This window comes from Nothoprocta perdicaria, unplaced genomic scaffold (genome assembly GCF_003342845.1).
Source record: "Nothoprocta perdicaria isolate Ctin4 unplaced genomic scaffold, notPer1 scaffold_22, whole genome shotgun sequence".
In the NCBI taxonomy this organism is placed as follows: Eukaryota; Metazoa; Chordata; class Aves; order Tinamiformes; family Tinamidae; genus Nothoprocta; species Nothoprocta perdicaria.
Window position 1 is genome coordinate 2,777,955 of NW_020455415.1, and position 21,378 is coordinate 2,799,332.

General features: G+C 36.4%; 1 protein-coding gene across 1 annotated transcript in view; it reads left to right on the forward strand.

The window, feature by feature from the left end:
• The window catches only part of CUNHXorf57 (chromosome unknown CXorf57 homolog), a 20,446-nt gene extending 1,032 nt beyond the window's left edge, over positions 1-19,414 (forward strand). The window contains exons 2-15 of the mRNA XM_026039024.1: positions 112-254; positions 1,703-1,895; positions 5,226-5,334; positions 5,468-5,559; positions 5,646-5,768; positions 6,628-6,735; positions 7,759-7,926; positions 8,515-8,675; positions 9,131-9,342; positions 9,863-9,931; positions 15,342-15,421; positions 16,824-17,117; positions 17,804-17,986; positions 18,671-19,414. Coding sequence (XP_025894809.1) covers positions 112-254; positions 1,703-1,895; positions 5,226-5,334; positions 5,468-5,559; positions 5,646-5,768; positions 6,628-6,735; positions 7,759-7,926; positions 8,515-8,675; positions 9,131-9,342; positions 9,863-9,931; positions 15,342-15,421; positions 16,824-17,117; positions 17,804-17,986; positions 18,671-18,816 — 2,081 coding nt within the window. The 3' untranslated portion in view covers positions 18,817-19,414. The remainder of the gene's footprint in view (positions 1-111; positions 255-1,702; positions 1,896-5,225; positions 5,335-5,467; positions 5,560-5,645; positions 5,769-6,627; positions 6,736-7,758; positions 7,927-8,514; positions 8,676-9,130; positions 9,343-9,862; positions 9,932-15,341; positions 15,422-16,823; positions 17,118-17,803; positions 17,987-18,670) is intronic.
• Positions 19,415-21,378: the final 1,964 nt, after the last annotated feature.

Genomic DNA, 21,378 nt, shown 5'->3' on the forward strand with positions numbered 1-21,378 from the left:
ACGGTAAGCGGCGAGGAGCGTCAGCGCTCGGGCGCGGCCTTGGCTTCCGAAGGCAGCTCGCGTGGCCGGCGCTAACGCTCCGCATCCCTTCCTTCCTTTTTTTCTTCCTAGTCTCCAGGCTGACTTCYCTTGGCCAGCTGGAAATGACCTGGAGAAGCAGAGTTCACTTCCAGCCGCTGCTCGTGAGGGTCCTGCACAAATCTCGGCTCAGGTACTACGGGAAACCGGACAAAAGGCTGGATATGCCCTATCAGGTAAAGAGGGGTAAAGACACGGCTCGGCACTCCTGAACTGYCGTTGTAGGATGTTGGGAGCTCTAGTCCCGTGGAGCACATGCTGTYAGGAATTACSCTCTASCGAGGTGTGATGGCCTTAGTGGTCGTATGTGTAAAGTTTGGGTCGTGTTAGTTCTTCGTTTAAAGTTACTGACAGTTTTTAATAGCTTAATAGGTTGAACTTTTTTGCCCTCTGGCCTTGGAAGCAGGAGTTAATCTGCCTTTTATGAAAACCATTAGCAAGCAAAACCTAACAATCTGTTTCCCCTGATTCATTYGTCTCATGACTTCCGGATGGTTAAGTGAGGTTGCTGTCAGATCCTTAGAGCTTTTCATGGTGATTGTTTCTGTGTACTGYCCCTTAGAAGGGGACAAGAGAGGGCAGCATTTTACAAAGAAGTCTGGTAGCCCATGTCAGTTCTTTCATGGGGAGAGAGGTACATGAGACTTCTTTAGGACAGGCTGAGTGTAGCTATCTTGTTCCAAGTTCCTGTTCCCTTTCTGMAAGAAGCTGAGTCTTTGTATCAGGTTGTAAATGGTTCTCAGCAAACAGTCTTGATGGTGCTCCAAACTTCCTAACTGATGGGAGCTCATCAGCCAAATTTCTTGGTATTAATTGCAGAATCAATACTTGGATCGGATTTACCTGGAGAGAATAGAAGAGAGATTTTGCATGATTTCTCTATGCACTTTTTTATTTTTTTAATAAAAGTACTGTGTGTTGCGTTATTTTTACTAGCTAGAGACAAATGGAGTAACAAAAGGTGTTACGATACAGTAATTTAATTTCAAATATGCATGATTTGTGATTAAATTGTACTATGAAGAYGAATAAATAAGAATTAATTTGTATAATATCTGTATATTATTTGGAATTAGGAAAAGACAGCAAGGGAGTAAAAGACATGGGCAGTGGATATGCCCAGGAATTATGATATTCAAGAGTAAGTGGTAGTGTGGACAAAGGCAGATGATGCTTGAGGCTGACAGGTGAGCGGATAAAATGAGGCATTTTGGAAGAGCTCTGTTTTGCAGTGGATTGCTGCCTTATAAGACCATTATAAGTTTAAAAAGCTTTACCTCTTCCAGTGCTCCAAGATGTGCTCAGTTAATGATTCAAAGTTTYACAGGTGTGGGGTTTTGTTTTGTTGTATTTTTGGTATTAAACCAAAACACACCAATAGCTAACCAGTAGTTAAACCCTCATAGTATACTTTTTCTTCATGGACCTTTTGAAGTGTTACTCTAACAAGGGAAACTTTTTTTTCCAACTCCAGTTTTGAGTGCACCTTTTGGGATATATTCTGCATCTGTTTGTAATAATCAAAGAAACTGTCCATGATACTGACTTAATAGCTAATGCATTATCCAAAACAAACCTTGGTGAATAATTATAATTAAATATATTTTGTGCCTTTTTCTTTTAGGCATACTTTGAAGTTGCTGATGGTTCAGGCATGATGTCAATGGTCTTGTGGAATTCATTATGTCCTGAATGGTATAACAGCATGAAGGTTGGCACGGTGCTACTTCTTGAGCAGTATGCTATCAAAACCAGTTATCCATTTAAAACACAACCAACCCCAGGGGATTCACAGATGAAGAGATTCGCTACAATTGGTTAAGTATTGCAGAAATGTTTTGATTTAATGAGATATAGCTGTAAAAATGAGATACTCTTTCAGCTGAAAGCGACAATAGTGCCAGTCAAGTTAGGTGGCCTTCTGACCACCAAAGTGGTATTTTTCTGGTTTGTTTTTCAAAGCAGATAAAACATAGGTGCCTTTTTGAAAAGGATGTTGATGGGATTCTGCAAGCATGGGTTATGATSTGATGAGCGTGGACCTGACAGGCACGTTTTGGGCATATTTTGTGCCCAACCTTTCGTCATACCTGACTGATTCCCCTTTGGTAACGGACCATCTATTCCCAATTTTAAGAAGGAACTTGTCTCCTCTGTTTCTGTGACCAAGGGCTCCATCTTCGGCACTGTTTCTCAGTGTGTGAGAAATTTCTTAATATTCAGGAGATTTGAAGACTGAAACTCTCCTGGAAAATTTATGAACCAATCAACTGGGTGATGTTTGCAGAACAGAATAGAAGAGAGAGTTTATGTGTGTGTCCTTACAGAAAGCATTATCCACCTACTCAAATACCAAGGTTTCTTCTCTCTTGTTGCACTAGGCAAATGAGACTTTCCTTGGTATCKTAATGCCTCACTTCACTGTTTCAAGTCCTAGTRATATTGTCTTTTTTTACTTTAATTRTCAATAGATCAAGAACTGCTTAGTATAGTCCATTTGTGGATAACTCATGAGGATTCATTTGTGGAGTTCAAATATTAAATGACCAATACTCTGTTCTTATTTTTCTGACTTAAGGATGAAAAAAATCTCCTATCCATGCTACAAGAATAGGTAAAAGGTAGCTCTTCACAGAAATAAAATGGAAAGAGATCCATTTTAAGAGATTAGCTGATAGAGTGCATACCCTTAAATAGCGTCTGACAGTTTCCTTAGCATTCAGGTGGTTTTAGATATTTGATTCACACATAGAAGGCTTTTTGCCGAAATGAGTTAAAACCTTAATTAAAAAAAGATGAAAAATATGACTCCTGCTTTCAAGTATTGGSGTTGTAAGCACAGATTTCTGGTGTTGTGTTTTAATCTAATTCTACTTCCTGATTAATAATACAGCTATGATTGATGCACAATTCATACCTTCATTCAYACTGAGTCTCATTATTCCACTATCCAATGCTTACATTGGGGCTTATCCTATAAACTAAAGTCCATCTGCAAAGCTCCATCAAATAAAAGGTTGTAACAATGACCACTGTCTCTACTGAAACAGCAGCACCATGGGGAGTGCACACATGACGAATATTCTGTGGCAAAAAACAAGTTTCTGCTCTTGGTTAATGTCACAGATTATCAAGAGAGCTGTGCTACAGAAATGCCAGTGTTGCAGTAACAAAAAGAGCCTTTCCACATTACATGATACTAACTTTATCAACCTTGCTTTCTGTGCGTATTTTCCTGAACATGAATTTTCCCTTACATGCTTATACTTGGATAAAATCATGTCCAACAATCAGAAAATTCAAACCCTTTCCATGAAGCAAGCAATTGTGCATGTTCATGAAGTTTGATGCATAGATAATTTATTCATCATGAGAATATCCTAGTGCAGTATATTTTCTGTCCAGTTTATCTGCATTAAAACAGTTCTGCATGTGTGAAGTGTTTGTGATAAATTGGCAGAAAAGAGTTCAGCCAGGAAGGAGAGTTTGGGGGAAAGCGTAAGTTGATGATGAGTGTAAGTCAGCCTCAGAGCAATTTTAATTGACCTAAACCTTTCTGCATAATAAAACGTACTCTTTGGACAAGTATCATTTTTCTCACCCCCCCCCCAATATAGGGCAATATCATTTCAGTTTTTAAAGGGTGCCTACTGCAGTCTCAGAGACTTCTTCAAGTAACTAGTTGAGGCAATAAATTACCCCAAATTGCTTGAGTAAACATTACTTCTTCCATAATTTGCTTCCACTCTGTAACTGTCACATCCCCTTTTGCCAATATTTTCTTACAATCATTTGCCTGTAAGCTGTTTAAAATACATGTGAGGCAAAACGAAATCAGAACTTGTTAGGCTGCAAAGGTTTTGAAAGTACTTTCAGAGTTAAAGGTTCTCTCAAGACCTCTCTTTCTGGCACACTCCTAGATTTTTATGAAGTGAGCTATATGTTGCTTCTGCATTTTGCAACTGTAGTTCTTGGAGGTTGAACAGTTGCCACTGCTACCTTGAATTCTACCAAGAAGCCTCTGAGTGGCGTGTGCATCTCACAGATCACTGAATTGATGTGGTACTGATGAAAACTGTTTTTAATAGACTGGACTGACCTTAGCTTCTGAATCATTCCMGAGCATAGTCCCAACTTGAGTATCTCACATTTACCTACTTTCAAAGTGATGGAACTACTGATGAATGTATTGAGGAACATTTTTTCTTGTTTTTCTCTGAAGTTCTGCCTTCAAACACTGAATACCATCACTCTTGTCTTGAAGATATGTTTGTATGCATCTTGTAGCAGAAGGGTAGAGGCAGAGGGTCTGATGTTAAGTACATCTTCCTGCAGTGTGTGAGGGGCCTGATGTAATTGTAAATAACCCTGTATGTTATTTATACCTCATTTCTGGGTGCATTACTTGAACGATCCCTTATTTAAATCAAATTTTCTTGTCGAAAGTGAATCAGTCTTGAATATCAGCAAGATTTACCTTGTTATGAGAGGTGCGACAGACTATTGCCTTCTACATTTTAGGTGCTGAAACCATTCCTCCTATACTGTTTATCTGGCTGCAGAAGCATCCTCTTTCCACCCTCCCTCCACAAAACTCCACTATGTTATTTAATGTCTAAGTAGTCTGCTTGCTAAATTAATTTTTTAGGAGCTATAGAATAAGTTCATCCTTTTTCTGCATGGCCATAGCATATTTAAATTGTGTTAATAACTAATTGAACATAAATCAGAGATGGAAGTTCTGATCTGTTAGTTGTTCTTCTGTTGTATTTTGGTTTTAAATTGTAGTGACCTTTGAGAATGAAAGTAAAACGTATTTCATTGCTAATTCATGTTCTGTCAGTACCTGTTGTTTGTTGCTGAGATATCTGTCCAGATTGGAATAAATTGGTTCATCTGGAGAACTAGATAGATTAGTATTTCTTAGATCATAACACTGTATTGATGAATACTGTATCTGAATTCCGTACTTTATGCAGATGAAAACTAAAGTTGAAAGACTTGTTTAAGAATTTCATGAGAAGTGGGATAGTTAGAATACTTCACTTAAAAAGATTATTTGCTTTTTGGTTTCTAGTTCAAGTAAAAATATTTTTTTGATTTGTATTCATACYATAAACGTGACTATATTTTTTTTTCTTCATCAGAAATCAGCTTGAATGTTCGAGACCCACCTACTAAAATAAGTATTATTCCAGAGGAGATGGTGAAGCCAGAATGGGGATTACCTGAAGTTAAATATCGGTTTATCACAAGGTAAAATAAAATCTTCTCATTTCTGAAACTGGAACTAAATTGCACAGAACATGAATTGAAAATTTCTTTTGAGAAGCTCCTAAGAAAGTTTAATGAAATTAAAATAAGCTTWTTTGTTCTTTTCTGTTTTTAGGTCAGAACTGGATGCCTTACCAAACAATCATTCCTGTGATGTTATTGGTCTTGTGACATTTGTAGGAAGGGCTGAAAGAGCGAGAAAGAGAGGTTTTTCTATAAATATCACTTTCAAAATTTAGGAAATAATTTTTAACATTTTGAAGAAACTTTTATTTTTTTCTTTGTTTATATAGAGCATGGTGAAGACTTCTGGCTCTATCGCTGGGTTCATGCCATTGATGGGACCTCAGACCAACCCTTCATTCTGGAATTATTTGCGACATCTCAGCCAGATGTGTTTGAGCATATTCACCCAAGTATTTATCTCTTTATAATACTTAATTATTTGCAACATCTTTCCAGTCAATTTCCTCAAATATTTTTTGTCAAATTTCCTCAAATATTTCCTCAAATAATTTTCTAGTCAATTTCCTCAAATAACTTTTTTTTTTTTGACAAAACAGATGTCACCAAACAGCTCACAATATCATGTGAGCTAATCATGGTGAATTTCAAACTAGGGAAACCTTAATTATGGATTTTAAAGCTTCTTTAAATATTTCCTCTTGCCTTCTTCAAGCACTCACCCTTCCATCAATACTGGTTGGTGTCATGTGCTTTTTATATCATATGGTACAGGACCATCTGCACAGCCCCATTAAGGTTATGGGTGCATTCCTTSTGCGTACTCTAGGGAAATGGCAAAAAGTTATATTCCTAAGTTTAACTGGAATATTAACTGAAGAGTGAGTTTATATTCTATTTAGAACTTTTGCAGTGGCACCTCATGGTTTCTTGTGCTTTTTGTGTTTATTGCACTTTTTTCTTTAGGAAACCAACTGTCTAATGTTCATGTGGTAACTATATTTCACTGATACTTGGTGAAGTTGCTYGTGTTTTAGTGCTAGAATATATGTTGAAGTTTCCTTGCTCAACTCTTACAAGTTGAAAATCAATTTGTATCCTCATGTTGTAACTTCTAATGAAGGCTGAATACATGCTGAAGCTTTTGCAGGCTCAAGAAATGAGTTATCTGGGTTTGATCACTTGTAATCCTTGGATATCAGCCTTGAAATGCTGAATAATCAGCCTTGAAATGCTGGAATCAATTAAGTATCAGAGAAATGCTGAAATCAATTACGTATTGGAGAAAACTGAAGTACTTTTTTTCTTTAGTGACATACTTGGTGTGCACACAGATGAGAGTGGTACGGGACATCACGGAGAATCCTTCTAAGGCAATTTACCTTACAACTTCAAATGAAAGTCAAATGTTCATTACAGGTAACTTAAACTAGTTTTAAGTTTATGTATTTATAGTCTTGTTTCTTTGGAAAAGGTAGTTTAGTGATTTCAAGCTAGTTTAGTGATTTCAAGCTCTCTGACTTTAATTGAAACAGAAAAAAAACCCTCTGGTTTTATAAGAAAAAAAGTATTGCATAGCATTAGCTTTCAATAGGTTTCCTTCAGAGTTAACTTTGAACCTGTAATGAAATAATGCTGCAAAAGGGGAGGGGGGCAAGTTGCATTCTGGTGAGGCAATAATGGGTGTATCTGGTGTGTCCTATGAAAAAGTCCACAACTATGCTTAAGTCACATATTTACTARTTCTTTCCAGGCTATTTTAATCATTTGAATGTAACGATGCACATGACCAATTCTTTAAAAGAAAGACAAAATAGCCTGCAGCTTTTCTCAATTGCATACTTCATTATTACAAAAAACATATATATAAATAGGTATAGTTGTGCCAAACTTGTCTTAGTTATTTTTTTCCTGGTATATTTGGAGAGCTCTTAGGTTCTTYCCCAATGTGCTGGGAAGGGATGTGGCGCTGAGCTCCAGTGTAAGCATTTCCCTTTTAGCTGCTCGTTTGGATACGTTCTGCTCCCGCACAGTGCTCTCTGTGGCCTTGTGATACTGTGTGCTAGATACTGCCAGGGAGCAAGTCACAGGCAGGAAGAGGCACATCTGCTTCTGAATCAGGGGAAGGAGCACAGCACAGGATTGCAGGCGAGCAGTRTGCTGGCATGACTGCAAGGATATACAAAATTTGATAGGCGTAGCTTTCCTGTGGTTATCTATCCAACTCATTTCTGTGGTATTCCAAAGAGACCACGCTTCCATGCAGTGTTAGTCAAGGAATTAAGTATATGCACTTCATAAAGCATAAATGAATAGATGTCCTTGCATTCTCTAGTACAATTTTTCTTTATTTTCTATGCACTATTCAGGATAGTTTCAAGGTGGAAACTCATGACAATAACCTGTTTTATTCTTTGATACCTGATCATTTTGTTTTGAAAGGGTGGCACAAGGGTCAGCCATACACCAAGGATACCAAAGTGAAGAACTTCATTCAGTGGATGAAAACACAACATGAAGCTGATCAAATGAAGAAAACTGTCATTGGTGGCTATTACCCTTTTCCACGACCTCCAAATAACTTTCTGAGATATTGTAAAAACAATAAAGGTAAGCTATCAAGTATATTCAAGATTTATAGCCTTTTTCAGTTCAGTTTTATTCCAAGGATGTAAAACTATAATTTATTTTAAAAACAACCCAGTTACTTTTACATATTATACAAGTTTGCATTAATAGCCTGTGGCTTAGTTTGTATTAATATGGCATGCCATTTAAGAAAAAAACTCACAACGAATAATGTGTCATATGCTAACTCCTTATCTTACAGAAAATGTCATGAGTCCGTGAACTGCAGGCAAAATGTAACAACTTGCCCACTTGAAGTTTTAAACTTAAGATTATGCCAAATCAGGATTAAAGACAGTTATGTTGAGCAATATAGTAAAATAAAAATTCCACATGGAATACAAGTAATGATATCTATTTGCTAACACATACTACAACCTGATTGTGGGATTAATAAGTGTGTTCTTTTTTATCTGCTGTGAGCACTAAAAGACTTTAAAATTTCTCAAAAGCTCATTTTTAAGTCATTTTAGTATTTATCTAAAATTTCGTTTTTCTTTTGAGTCTTGTATTCAGACATTCTGATATTCTGTTTGTTTAAAACTCGTTTGTGGGAATTGCTTTTTGCAGTTGAATCGATTCTGAAAGCGATAGGTGAAATGGGGAGTGAGATTGAAGACTTGCACTACAGGGAGCACAAGCGCATTGCCATTCAGGGAATAATTAGTGCCATAAGATACATCAGCTGTAGTAGTGTGGCTGAAGATGCCTCAGGAGAGGAACCTGCTCAGGTACTGTGCTTGAAAATCAGTCCCGTGGTACTCAGGCAACTGTGAACATAATGAGACCGAGAACTTTGCCTTTGATTTCAGCACCGTGTTATATTGCTTCTTGATTAACTGRTTTGCCATTTTGAGAGCAAAAGTTTTGATGTAGTTTAAAATGATTCAGTGCTTTTCTTGAGAGTATTCTGGCAGTCCTTCATGAAAGTATGTAAATGTTTAGAAGTTATTGACTGATCACATAACGTAGCATAGGAGGTGGAAGAGCTGACTGTTTCAGTGCACTTGCTGTCACTTTAGACAGAGTATAACCTAGTCCTTGTCTCTAGTGACTTTCAGAAGATGGGATGATTAACTTGGTTAGCTTTAGAAGTTATTTGAAAAAAACAAACTTTAAGGTTTTTGAGTTGGAAGCAACAGTTTAAGGTGTTTTCTAACTGTTAAATAATTACTTGTGGTTGCAGAAAGATACTTCTCAGTCTCTTGAAAGTTCCACTACATCAAAAGAAGATAGTGCTCACAAGGAAAGAAACAGAAACCTTAAAAATAAAGAAGTCAAGTCTCCTCTTGGTGGACACTGCTCTCCTGGGGAGCAACATCAGCGTCAAGCTTTCCTCACAAGAAGGAGGACAATCAAGAGAAAGATAACACGCAGTTTTCGTACAGATACCGAACAGTAAGCTGTTTTTGTAAAGTGTAACTTGAAAAGCAACCACTTTCGCAATGGGTACAAATAGCAGTGGATCCTCTGAAGAGTGTTTAGTAAACTAGTTCAGAGCCAAGGCCTCAAAAAAGCATTTAAAAGCTTAAAAGTTTAGTTCTTAAAGGATAACTAAGATTTTTTWAAATAATTTGGCATCAGATGATGACAGAATGTTAGGCTAACAAATGATAGGTTGAAGCAGGTGTATCTGGTTGATGAGGCACTCTTCTGATTAATRTTTACACTACTTTGTTACTAATTTTGGAGATTTTGAATAAATGGTCATTAATTCTTGAGCAAGGGATAGTTAAGTGGTTAGCTGTGAAACAAGCGTGAATTACAGCAGTGAGGAGAAAATTCCTCATTGCAAATGCAGAATCAAKAGGAATAATATTAGTTCTGCTTTTTTCTTGAAAGAAAAACATGCGTCTTTGTTCCGTAAATACCTGTTTAATGAAATATTGTACAATAATGATGAATTTCCTATTTTAAGGGGAAGTGCCTCTCATATTCCTGTATCATCTTACCGTTATTTCACAAGATCTGCAAGAAGGAAATTAAGGTAAGTTGTGTGTCAGTAATCATGATAAATAATTGCTTTGATGAGGCAAAGAAATCTGAAAGCAGACTGTCACATTTCAAGAATTGATATAGAAGAGAAATAAAAGGATAGATTTTGGTATTTTCTATTCTTAAGTATTAATTGTATATCGGATATGTTAGATCTAAAGTACATTTTTAAAAACACTTAGGAATAATCAGGAACAGGAGTCCTTTATGGTGAGCAAGGAAATATGTAGTCTTTGTTTTTGAGAGACTGCAATTTAAATAGGAAAGTCACAGGTAAGAAAAAGAGAGATGCTTAATTATCAAGCAGATTTGAAAAGTGTCATAGCATGAATCAATTTGCTAGTTGAGTCACACATGGTCCTTAGTGCTACTGAGATGTAAGAATAGTTATCCATGAAAGGTTATTTGGCACCCTCTTCTACTGCCCAGCATTCAGTCTGTATTGAATTTAGTTTGGATCCAGGAAAGGATCTGAAAAAACAATACAGGCAGGAGCTTAGAAGCCAGACAAGTCTGAAACCAAATGAAATAGTAACTAAATARCTTAATAATAAGCTAAATTACTGTTTGTATTTCTTATTCTAGAGTAAAACATACTTTAATCTTTTTAATTGGCAGCTTCATCATCTGCTCAATTACAGTGGCTGTGCTGTAACCTTTGCTTAGGTTTACTACAGACTTGATGAGAATTTGTTTATGGGCCTTTAATTCTTGTCATTTGTTCCAAATACAGGTCAAGTAACCTGATGAAAGGAATATTTGAGCTTTATGGTGTGAATCAGTTCAAATGTCCATTTCCTTGGAGATGGTGTTTTGGGCATGTGTCATGAGTGCCTGTGACCCTCAGTTGATTCTTTAGCTTTGCATCTCTTCCCTCCTCACTCAAAAGAAAAGTCAAGATGTTGGGGGTATAGCAAAACTAGTTATAATGGCTTTACAGTGGAGTTGATAACRGAGTTGATAGTTGTAATGGAATTGGTAGTAAGTTACAGTTGCATGTGTTAATAGAGTTGATTATAAGCTATTAACCATTCAGCCGCTATTATTCCTTTACACGCACACTCTCTTTATCAAAACATTTATTGAGAGCTGTATTAGAAAGAGCCTTTTCTGTGGGATAAGCTAGTCTCTTTTGAGCTCACCTCTCTGTTTATTTTTGCCCTTTTGGTAGACTCTGCATTTTGCAGTAAAAATGCGTTTTAGCTTCTACAGTTCATTCATTCACCCTGATGCCAGTTTATATGCACTTGTCTCTAGCAGATTGGACTCTTCCAAGTCACGTAGGCCCTGGGGGGAACACAAGCAGGACTTACAGTTGGGCTTTCTCTTCAACAACAGCCAACTCAACTGATCCTTCAGCACATACATTTTTTTCCTTCGAGGAGGGTGGTGGAAAGAATGTGTTTTTTTCCCCGTTTTTTTAATAAGTGAAACAACAAGTTAAGGCATGTTTACTTTGTTCTCTGCTTCTCTCAATCTGCCACTATCCTCGCTACCTGTGTGTCCGCTCTATGCCATTAGTACTAGACCCTCAGCTAAAGGASGAGAAAGTCTCTGTTGGATTATGGAGAGCTGTTTCACTCTATGTAATTAAAAGGTAACTCATGAGTATTTCTGTAATTAACTATGAAGTTGTGCTGAATGCTTCAAATTTCTGAAGAAAAATGAAAAGTTTAGTGTGATATACCTTAAAATTGCAACATTTTCTGTTGCTTAGAAGTAGCAGAATGTCAGCTCTCACTGTGAAACATTTTTGAAATGGACAGGATAAAAATAGTAGATATGTGTTTTGAAGTTCAGATTCTAGTTTTAAATTATTTTGTGTCAAGTATTCTGTGCAGTTTTTCAGCATACTATTACACTGTTGAAGGGTCTTCTTGCTTTTAAATAATAAGAGATTGTTAAACCTGTCTGACAGCTGCAGTTCCTAAGTTTCTGTCTTTGTAGCTGTCATTAATGTGATGTAATATAACTTAGTATTAGCAGGATATTCAAGAAGAATTCTGATTATTAAGGGTTTGAGAGAGGAAGTGGTAAGAGGAGCCTCGTTACGTTAGTGCTATCAATGTTATTTATATCCTTGCTAGTGAAGACATTCAACATAAATGTATTTTTAAGCATTTAATATACTCAAGCATTTAATATACTTAAGCATTTAAGCATTATTAATATACTTAAGCATTTAATATAAAATAGTTTGATAGATTATTGTTCATAAGGAAGAATGAGAAATTTCAGAAAGGCTTAATTTTTATGTGGAAGTGGGCAAAACCACATCAGTTTCTTAGCATTTTTTAGCATTTTGATCTTTAGAAGTTTAGCACTGCAATTGTCACGACTTTGCTGGTATTTTGCATGTTTATGCTCTAAATTGCTTCACAGTATCTTATTTGTATGCTTATATCTTTGCAGTTTCACTCCTAAGTGTACCATAGACCCTTTCTCGTTTTTCCTTCAGTTCTTCCACATTCAGTTTGAATCATGCAATCTTGACATTTTTCTGAAAATCTGACATTTTCCCTGAAATCTAGTATTTTTGCAGGCCTTTTTTTCACAAAGGGCTGAAATTGGTAGGTAAACCATCACCTTACATAGACAGGAGAAATTGTTGTGCAGAGCTCTTTGTTCTCTCTGTTACTTGTCATGGTAAATGGCAGTATCATAATGTTGTCATGAGATTACATTTTGGTTGAACTGATTTCAAACTAGTTGCAAAGTAAGACTTTTTCATCAGTTAGGTTTGTCAGGGGTCTTGCTTGCTTGTTTTGAAGCCCTTGCATCATTCTGGCATAGCTACAATTTGTAACTATTTTGTTCCTAAATTTATTTTTTTTCAATGCTTGATGAACAGGTATGGAGCACAAGATGTGGTTGTTACCTCAGTGCTTTCTGAAATTTTTCAGTTGCTCTCTGCTTTACTTAATGTTGTTTTCCTTTACAATATTTTGAAGTAAAAAGACTGAAAAAGTGAATACCAGTGCAWCTAGAGATACCACAGAAGGTCTTGATTGCAAGAGGGCATCTCAGAAARGGGGAACATGTGGAATGCAAGCTGGGAACAGCAAATGAGTCTATCGCCAGCCCTCATAAAATGGGCATGAGCAAATAGAAACATAAGTGGTTTTGGTTACAGTAGCCAAAGTATATTGCAGTAAATGGAAGTGCTTGGGTTAGGTCGGGTGGCTTGCAGACATTCTGACTGGAAAGGATTTTCTGAACTGTTTGAAGTCCATRGATGATTTTCACAGAATCACAGAATTTTCCCTTGCACAAGTTACACTGTGCACATAAAGCCCAGCACAAAGCAGTCTCGTGAGGATAACATGTCAGGGCATGTATGGGAAGTCATCTCAGGCGCGAATCTGTGCTAGAACTTAGAAAAAACAACAGAGCACTAGCTGCTTCTGCTGCTTTAGGAGATGCTACAAGCTATAAATCAGATCTCCTCGACTTCAAAAATACACAATTTTAAAATAAAAAGAACAATTTCCATAACATGTTGTTAGTACTCCTCTGTTTAAATTGAGGGGAATTGATATGTTTTATATAAAAAGAAAAATGTTTCTGAACTGTGTTGATTTCTTCTTAAAATTACAGTAGATTTTCTTCTCTCTTATTAAGAAGTCTGTGTTTTGAAAGTGAGAGTTCGTTTTGCAGGCATTCATTTTTATTTAGACTTCTYTTAGTAATACTTTTGATAATGTCTCCTAGTAGTKTGGAAATYTATTAGTGTAGTTGGTATGTAAATGTTTAATGTATTGTTACACATACACARTAGTAATTATTTTCCATGATAGTTCTTATAAAATGAATTAACTGACATCCTTCATGAGATATTATTTTCATGGGAACATTCTTTAATAATGTGGGAGCCATGACACAACTAATGAATTATCTTTTTAGCAAGAAACAAAGCTTTCTTGCTATCGTTCATAAAAAAGAATGAAAATACCACTRCACTAACTGTATATCTTGTATGTATCTTTCTGAGGCTCCCCTGGACCTCAGAACTTCTGTAAAGGTATTTTGGACCATAGGGACACATCAAAATACATATTTTCATTTACTAATACTTTCAACATCGCTGTGCTCAGAAGCCTGAGGTTGGTGGTGGGGAGCAGGTAGGGTCACACTGTTTTCCTGTGTTGCAGCTCTTTCCATCCTCAAAATTAAGAGGTTGCAATCTAATTTTGTRCTGCTAAAATAAGAAGCTTTTTGTGTCTGAAGTTAGGAGATCACAAGAAGACCATTCTCATACTTAGCCTGCACATGAGAGTGCTTTAAAACATCCTTACACTATGATTTTAGGCTTGGAAATTTCCTTTCACCTGAAATGTAATGATTTCTTAAATATTTTCCATTTACTTTGACACCTTGACATGAAAATTTCAAGATTTATCCTCAGTATGAAATGGGAAAAGTGAATAAAGAAACAAAAAATTGCTAAATGCTTAAAACTGAAATACGGAATGTTCCCCAAAACAGAATGTAAGGTTTGATCCCTTCTTTGCTGTTCTTACATTGTTCCTGTGTGTTTGCAGTTACAATACTTTATTAGGAACTGTTTTGATTGCATGGAATTTTAATGATTTCTCAGCATAGCTTTGCCTGTGTCCCAGTTGTTTGTCATGCACAATAGTTTTTTGTTTTTCCCAAGCTTATTTAGACATCACGATAAAGAGCAATGAAGCAAAGAAGAACGGAATAAATGGTACTAAGAGTTTATTTTCCTAAAGGGTGGCTGCAGTAAAATACMTTATGCTCTTCTGCTTTGTAATATCCCAGGCAATTGATTAGCAATTATTGGAGAATAGTGTTGCTTGCAGCTAATTCAAAAGTCACAGTTAAATATAGAAGCCTAACAAAAATAGTTTGCTTCATTGAATTGGTTGTTTTGGCAGGGTGGTATGTCCAAAGAAAAACATGCATGCAATTTCTCTGTCATTTTGRATTACCATTCTGGAGTGGTAACTCTGCTCCATTCTGGCTTTGATTTTGACTCCTCATAGGGAAGTATGATCTTGTGCTGTGGAGTCCTTGCTTAGAATGGAATGGTAAACTCGTCTGCAGTCTTCTGTTCAGCTTTTAGTGGTGAGCTATTTCATAATGCTGTCCAGTAGAGGGCATCAAATAGTGCTATTTTTTCCCCCACGGTAGAGTGCTTTTCTATTTGCTTCAGAGAGCAATGAAACAAAGCAGTAGTTGTCCTAAGCTCTTCAAAAGTGACTTACTGAGCACAGTACATCTCGCTAACTGCTCTATTCCAACTCTTGTGATGTGAAAGCAGGTACTAATGCTTCTGTATTCTATTTTGTATCATTTAGCACTAGAAACCTGTCAAGTTTTGAGTTTTACTCTATAGAGTTTGAGGTTAAATAAGTTTTAAAACTTTCCTCTTATAGCTTGAGTGAATTCCAACATGAAGATATTGTGCAACATAGAAACGGACAGGCCGTATCTGCGAGCTTACAATACTGTRCAGGTATGTTTCAAATATATACTTTATGATACCTTAACCTTTGTAGGGTGATAAGTCTACTTGCTCTCTTCARGTTCAAAATAGACAACAGACATGTCCTTAGAGGACAGCTCTTATATTCATCTGGTTACATCAGCCTCYAGGGAGCCCCTGTAGCAACATATTACTAATGTCATTTCACTTGATCATGTCGCTAATATGTTCGGAAGGATGCCTGGAGGGATCATGTGGGGCTGTTTTATGGGAAATAAATTCTTTWTACTGCTTTATGCCAACTTTAAGTGTGTTTGGTACCTCAGAAGCACTGAACAGTAGACATGGTAGCAAAAGTCTCCAGTTGACAGTCTGCTTGCAGTCGTCATAAAATGGGCCCTGTCCAGGAAGATAGTCCTAAAGCTGCATGCATATGTAATTAAAGGGCAAATACAGGATGTGGAGGAAGTAGGTGGAACATACAACTAATAATTAGAACGATGTTTGTTTTTCTGTGCGTTAATATTATCAAGTTCTTCTTTCTTCCTTTGCAGTAGAAATAAAAACTCATGTTCTAAGCAGTTACTCTTTGGAGTCTGTTCTGGGATGAAGGAAGAAGGCTGTTTTGTTTTTGTTATGTGTAGCTTGGTCTGTTTTTTTATTTCATGCAACTATTTTGGCATGTTTTCCTCTTTACAGAGCTGACTGAATATAGTCTGATTCATATAATTTTATCTAAAAATCTCTCTACTTTTAGCATGTGTCCCAACATTAACATCTGCCTGGTTGCTTTTATATGTAGTTGTATTATGTATAACATTGTCCAGCTTTTTATTTTTGCAAGACATCTTAGTATAGTACGCTCATACTGTTGATAGSTTGCTGCTATAGTTTTCCCCCTTTCTGTTGCTTTAAAACACTAGAACTTACAGCACATGTTTTCACATACTTAATATATTAAAGGTTGAAGTAATAAGAAAACTTGAAAATTGGAGCAAAATTTGTACAGGTAACCATTATAAGGTAGAGTATTTTTTTAGGGAAAAAGAACAGTAGTAGCTGCTATATAAAAACATGTTCCTCTGTAATCGGAGAGCATATCAGTAATAAACTTTGATAGATAATGACTGACTTTTTGTTGTTAGTCCTTGGTGAAAAATTGTCTTTTAAAGAGGAGTTGAGCTGAGCTTTTGTAATTCCTTGGTAAACAAGACTGTAATGTTCATTGTGCTGCACGTTTACTGTCCTCCAGAGTTGTTAGGGTATTGCATAGATGTCTTATAAAATAAAGTCATGTATTTTGTTTCAAAGAGAGTGGCTTTAAAAAAAATGTGGAGAGAGGGAATGTGAATGAAACATAGAAGCATTTATTAATGTATTAATTAACTGTATGAGCAACTGAATATTTGTTTATTTGCTATGTTTATATTAGATCAAGACGGAATGAATGATATACCTGAAACTGAAGAGACTGGAAGAACTTGTGATTCATGGCAGAGTGACCTGTGGACACAAGTGAAAGACAAGTTAATGAAGTACTTACATCACAGCACAGTTTTCCCAGAAAGCATCCCACGTAAATTTGATTATGTACACAAAGACTTACTTATGCAACTGTACAACCTTCATGCAGCAGTCCACCAGCCAAAAGAACATAGTTCAGATAAAAATATCAATGAATTTAAAAGTGCTAGTGGCCTTGGGCATTATGAAGTGACAGTACTTGGTAAGTGTTTAGTTGCTTGGCTTCTAAAAAAGATTAAGCAGTATTAGATCTTAGGTATTTGCTGTGTTAAATTAAGAATGTTAATTTAAGATCTTCAGCAGTAACTGWATGGATCTCTGTGACTTAACTAAGTGTAGTAGTAATGTATTTGGGGTTTTTTTTCTCATGAATAAGAGAAGAAAATTGCCTGACTTAAAGGTGCTTACGTTAAGATCCCATGGCTTACAAGTTTTCATTATTTTGCTATGGGGGAATTAGGAGAAAGTATTTGAAAACTTAGGTCTTTAGAATCATAGAATGTGCACATATTGCACCATGGACTTACATTTCGCTGTTGGTAAAGTGAATTACTTTGTACCATTGATAGAGTTAAAAAAGGAGTGCAAAATGCCTTAAAATACTGGTTAAATGTATTCTGAGCAAGCAGCGTTGTTCAGCTGAAATCATAATGTGTTGTAACATCAAACCAAACTCAGTGTGCATATGTATAAATGTATATAATTTCCTACTGAAATACATTTTAAGTTCTCAGTTCTTACATAATGAACACGTAAGTAAATGTCTTGTGATGAGTTATCAGGGTTGAGCATTCAGTAGTCTGGTTTTAAGAATGGTGAAATACTTCATGAAGCTGCCAGTGGCCTGAAGATGAAGGATTCTGTTAACATAAGTATCTGTTTCAACAGGTATAAACCATGATGTCGCAATAGATGTTGCTTTTCTCCCACTGTTTTGTCCCGAGGATACACACTTATTTCAAACAGAAGACATCCAAAACGATACATTATTATCCTGTATGAGTTGCATCTCTGCATGTCCACAGAAGACTACTAGCACTGGAGGGCTTCATGGCATGTTTCCACTTTCAAGTAAGACTTGCTTCCACGGGTGTTATTTCCGGTTTCTTGTTATCTTTAAAYGCAGTAGTTGATTTTCTGTAGATGTTTCTTGTGGATCAAGCATTGTTCACGTTGTCAATGAAATATATGTGAATTCCGGGTGACTACCYTTACTGAACAGCTGTAATCCTGTATTTTCAAGCCATTTTTTTACTGGACCTATTTTTCACTTGGAAGATAATACTGTACTGCTCAAAGCATAAGCTTTCAAATGACCTAGATAGTATTTGCAATTATTTGTTGATTAAAAAAAATATACCGACATAGAAAAGTTAGTTTGTATGGCTAAATATGTGAATATTTGGCTTGATCTGCTTCCTAACACTGAACTTAAATGCCATTCAGTCACATTTCACTAAAGTCACTTAGAGAGCCAATTTAATGCAACCTAAAGAATCTATGAACTGAGGTTACACTGCTGCCATTTATGGTGTTTGAATTTGGCAATAGACTTTTGAAAGGGAGGAGGAAAAAAAAAAGCGGAAGGGAAAGAAATGAAAAGTTTATAGGCCAGCACTTAATATACTTCAAGTTCTTCAGTGAAAGAAGGGCTTGGCCCCTTCCTCCCTACRTTCTCCCCTCAGGTATGGGAAATGTCAGTTCAGTGTACTTCTTTACTGTACTCTCATGGAAAATACTTTTTTTAACTTCAAGGTGAAACTGTAAAAGCAGCAATGGATCTAGATGGCAAACATGTTATCTGCATCTTGGACATCTGTCACTTGGGTGATGATAAGGTGGAAGTCTTTCTGAGCAAAATCTACAAGACAGTGGAACCTGATGTGCTGGATCCAGTGTAACTTGAGAACTTGCTCTTCACACTTACTTATTCAAAAAGAGGGAAATAAAATTGCTGTAACACCCTCTACACATTGCACTTTTCTAGAACTAGTGGAGACAAAAAAAATATGTCTTAAAGCAATTATATTGGTTGTCTGTGTAACTGAGAGAGACAATTGTTGCCCTTGTTTTTGTCAGCCTCAGAACAGACAGGTAAAACTCTTACACAATGTCTTGGTCACCTGTGTTAAAGAAGAATGACTAGGGAATACAGTGAGCTTATCTTTTGATGAAGCAGGGAGTGTGACTGTCATCCTTCTTGGCCCATAYGTACAAACACAGGAAATGTATGTATCAAGGGGAGCACTGCAAAGAGACACAGGCTTTCCCCGGGTTAAAGACAGTGTTTGCAAAAGAATTAACTGGCCATGAAATAAATACAGGCTGGCAATGAGAATCATTTTGAGGACAGAATAATGTTCTGCTGTGATCTTTCAGTGGGAGCACTGGAGACAGACTTTTTAAGCTTGATACTTACTGTGTTTGTGAAAGGGAGTTCATATCATGGTGCCTTTGATACCAGGGGCTTGTAGTAGTCCAAGAAATCACCTTCAATTCTTTTTACCTAAGCAAGATCACTTGCTGTATTTTTATATGTCTCCTTTTGTACATTAACTGTTGGGTTGCAAGTATAGCACCCAAAGATTTTAAAGTATTTTATTTATTAAAAGAAATGAGGAAATATTTAAAAAAAAAAAAAAAGCTTTCTCTTTGTAAGCATATGTGTGACTCTGCAAGAGATGCAAGAGAAAAGCTGACTTGAAGAGATGCTCTAGCATGGCAGAAAGTGCATTGTTTTGCTGCCATTATTTTGTTTTTTTCTGCTATTCACAAATGGTACTACTATCTTTCTTTTCATTAATAGAGTTCCTTCAACGTGAAGGAACTCGGCAGGATCAAGAAGCTGCTGCTTTGACAAGGACAAAGAACTGCATAAAATACTGTCCAGTGACTGTATGTACCAGGTAGCAGCTGCTGGCTCCTGCTGAGTGCAGAAGTAGAACCKCATTTTCTTCATTAAGGAAACTTTGGCCTTAAATCAGTTATACAACTGGATCCTCTGGGAAGTTGTTCTCTAGCAGGAGTTAAAATGCRTTGCTATTTGATAGCTCGCCCATATGAAATGTTGGTCTTGAATCAGTTCTTTGAGAAGAAGTAACTGAATCTCAGAAGGTTACCATTAAATAATACCATTATTGACTAAAGGCCATTAATTTAAGGGAACAGATTTATTCTTTTAAGGAAAACTTCCTTGGACCTTTCTCACAGTCTGTTAGTAAATGTTGAGTAGTTTCTTTAACTAGGTGGTTCACTAGTGTCTGCTTCAGTGCTTCAGCTCTGTGCATAACATCAGCTAGAAGTATTAGGAGGAGAAACTTAACTGTGTTTGTGTTCATGTTACTTGTTCACAGACAACATCAGGTAAAGTTTGTAATAGAAGGATAAAATTTTATGTTTCCAATGTAGTTTGTAGTTTTAGAATATATTAATGTAAAAACATTAAATATGCACAGGAAAAGTGATATGTGACTATGTATTGTATGTTTATATTTTGTGTGGATAGTATAGTATTAGTTCTAGAGCAGTGTTTCTCAAGCCATGGCTTTCAGAATATGTTGTAACATTTGAGACCTGCTGGCATCGTTCATGGCCACAGAAAGCAAAATTAAAGCACAGCAGAGAAGAGCATAATGTTGCTTGCAATATTATTTGTGTAATTTGGTTGTTCAWGAGTATGTGAAGGTCAGGAGTCATTGCTTTAGAAAGAGAAAGGTATTAGCACCCGCACTTGACGTTGCAAACTGAGCCACGCTGACTGTGTCAGCCAGTGTTTTTTACGTAGATATACTTCAAGTCGAAGTCTAATTTTAATGAGTCAATTATTTTCAGAGCACAATTTATAAAGTAATTGCCTTTGTATAGTAACCACTTTATTCAGATGTTGTAACCATTCAATTCATCCCTTGCAATGGAAATCCAGCAAAAGTTCAGTTTGCTGAGTTGCACTGATTACCGCTTTTGAAACATGTAGCATTAATCACKTCATCCGCCGTGTTAGAACTTTCTAACGCTAAAAGAAAAACGGTATGATGTGAAATGTTTATAATATGAATTAAAGACTTTTAAAGTGTATAGTTTTATTTTACAGAAATGTTATATGAAATTTTTCATGGGAAAAAGTGGGAAGGGAAGATAGGCTATTATAGAAGTGCCTATGAAGTGCCTATGTTAGAAGCCTCGGCTCCTTGTGTAGCTGAAGGATGCATGACACCTGTATCACACATGGAATTTGGGTATTCTGAGTCATTCCATAGAGGCACTTATCCGTCCACATAAATTACTTGGAATTTAATATTCTACCTTTAGTTTCTGAGGTGTTTCAGTGTTAATATATGGTTCCACTAGCCTCTCTCCTTCCCCACTGCCAAAAGAAGCACTGTGGGACTTGAGCATAAGCTGCTCTCTGCAAAGAAACTACTTGCTGTTTTATTTCACTCAGTGTTATTTAATGCAAGTGTAAA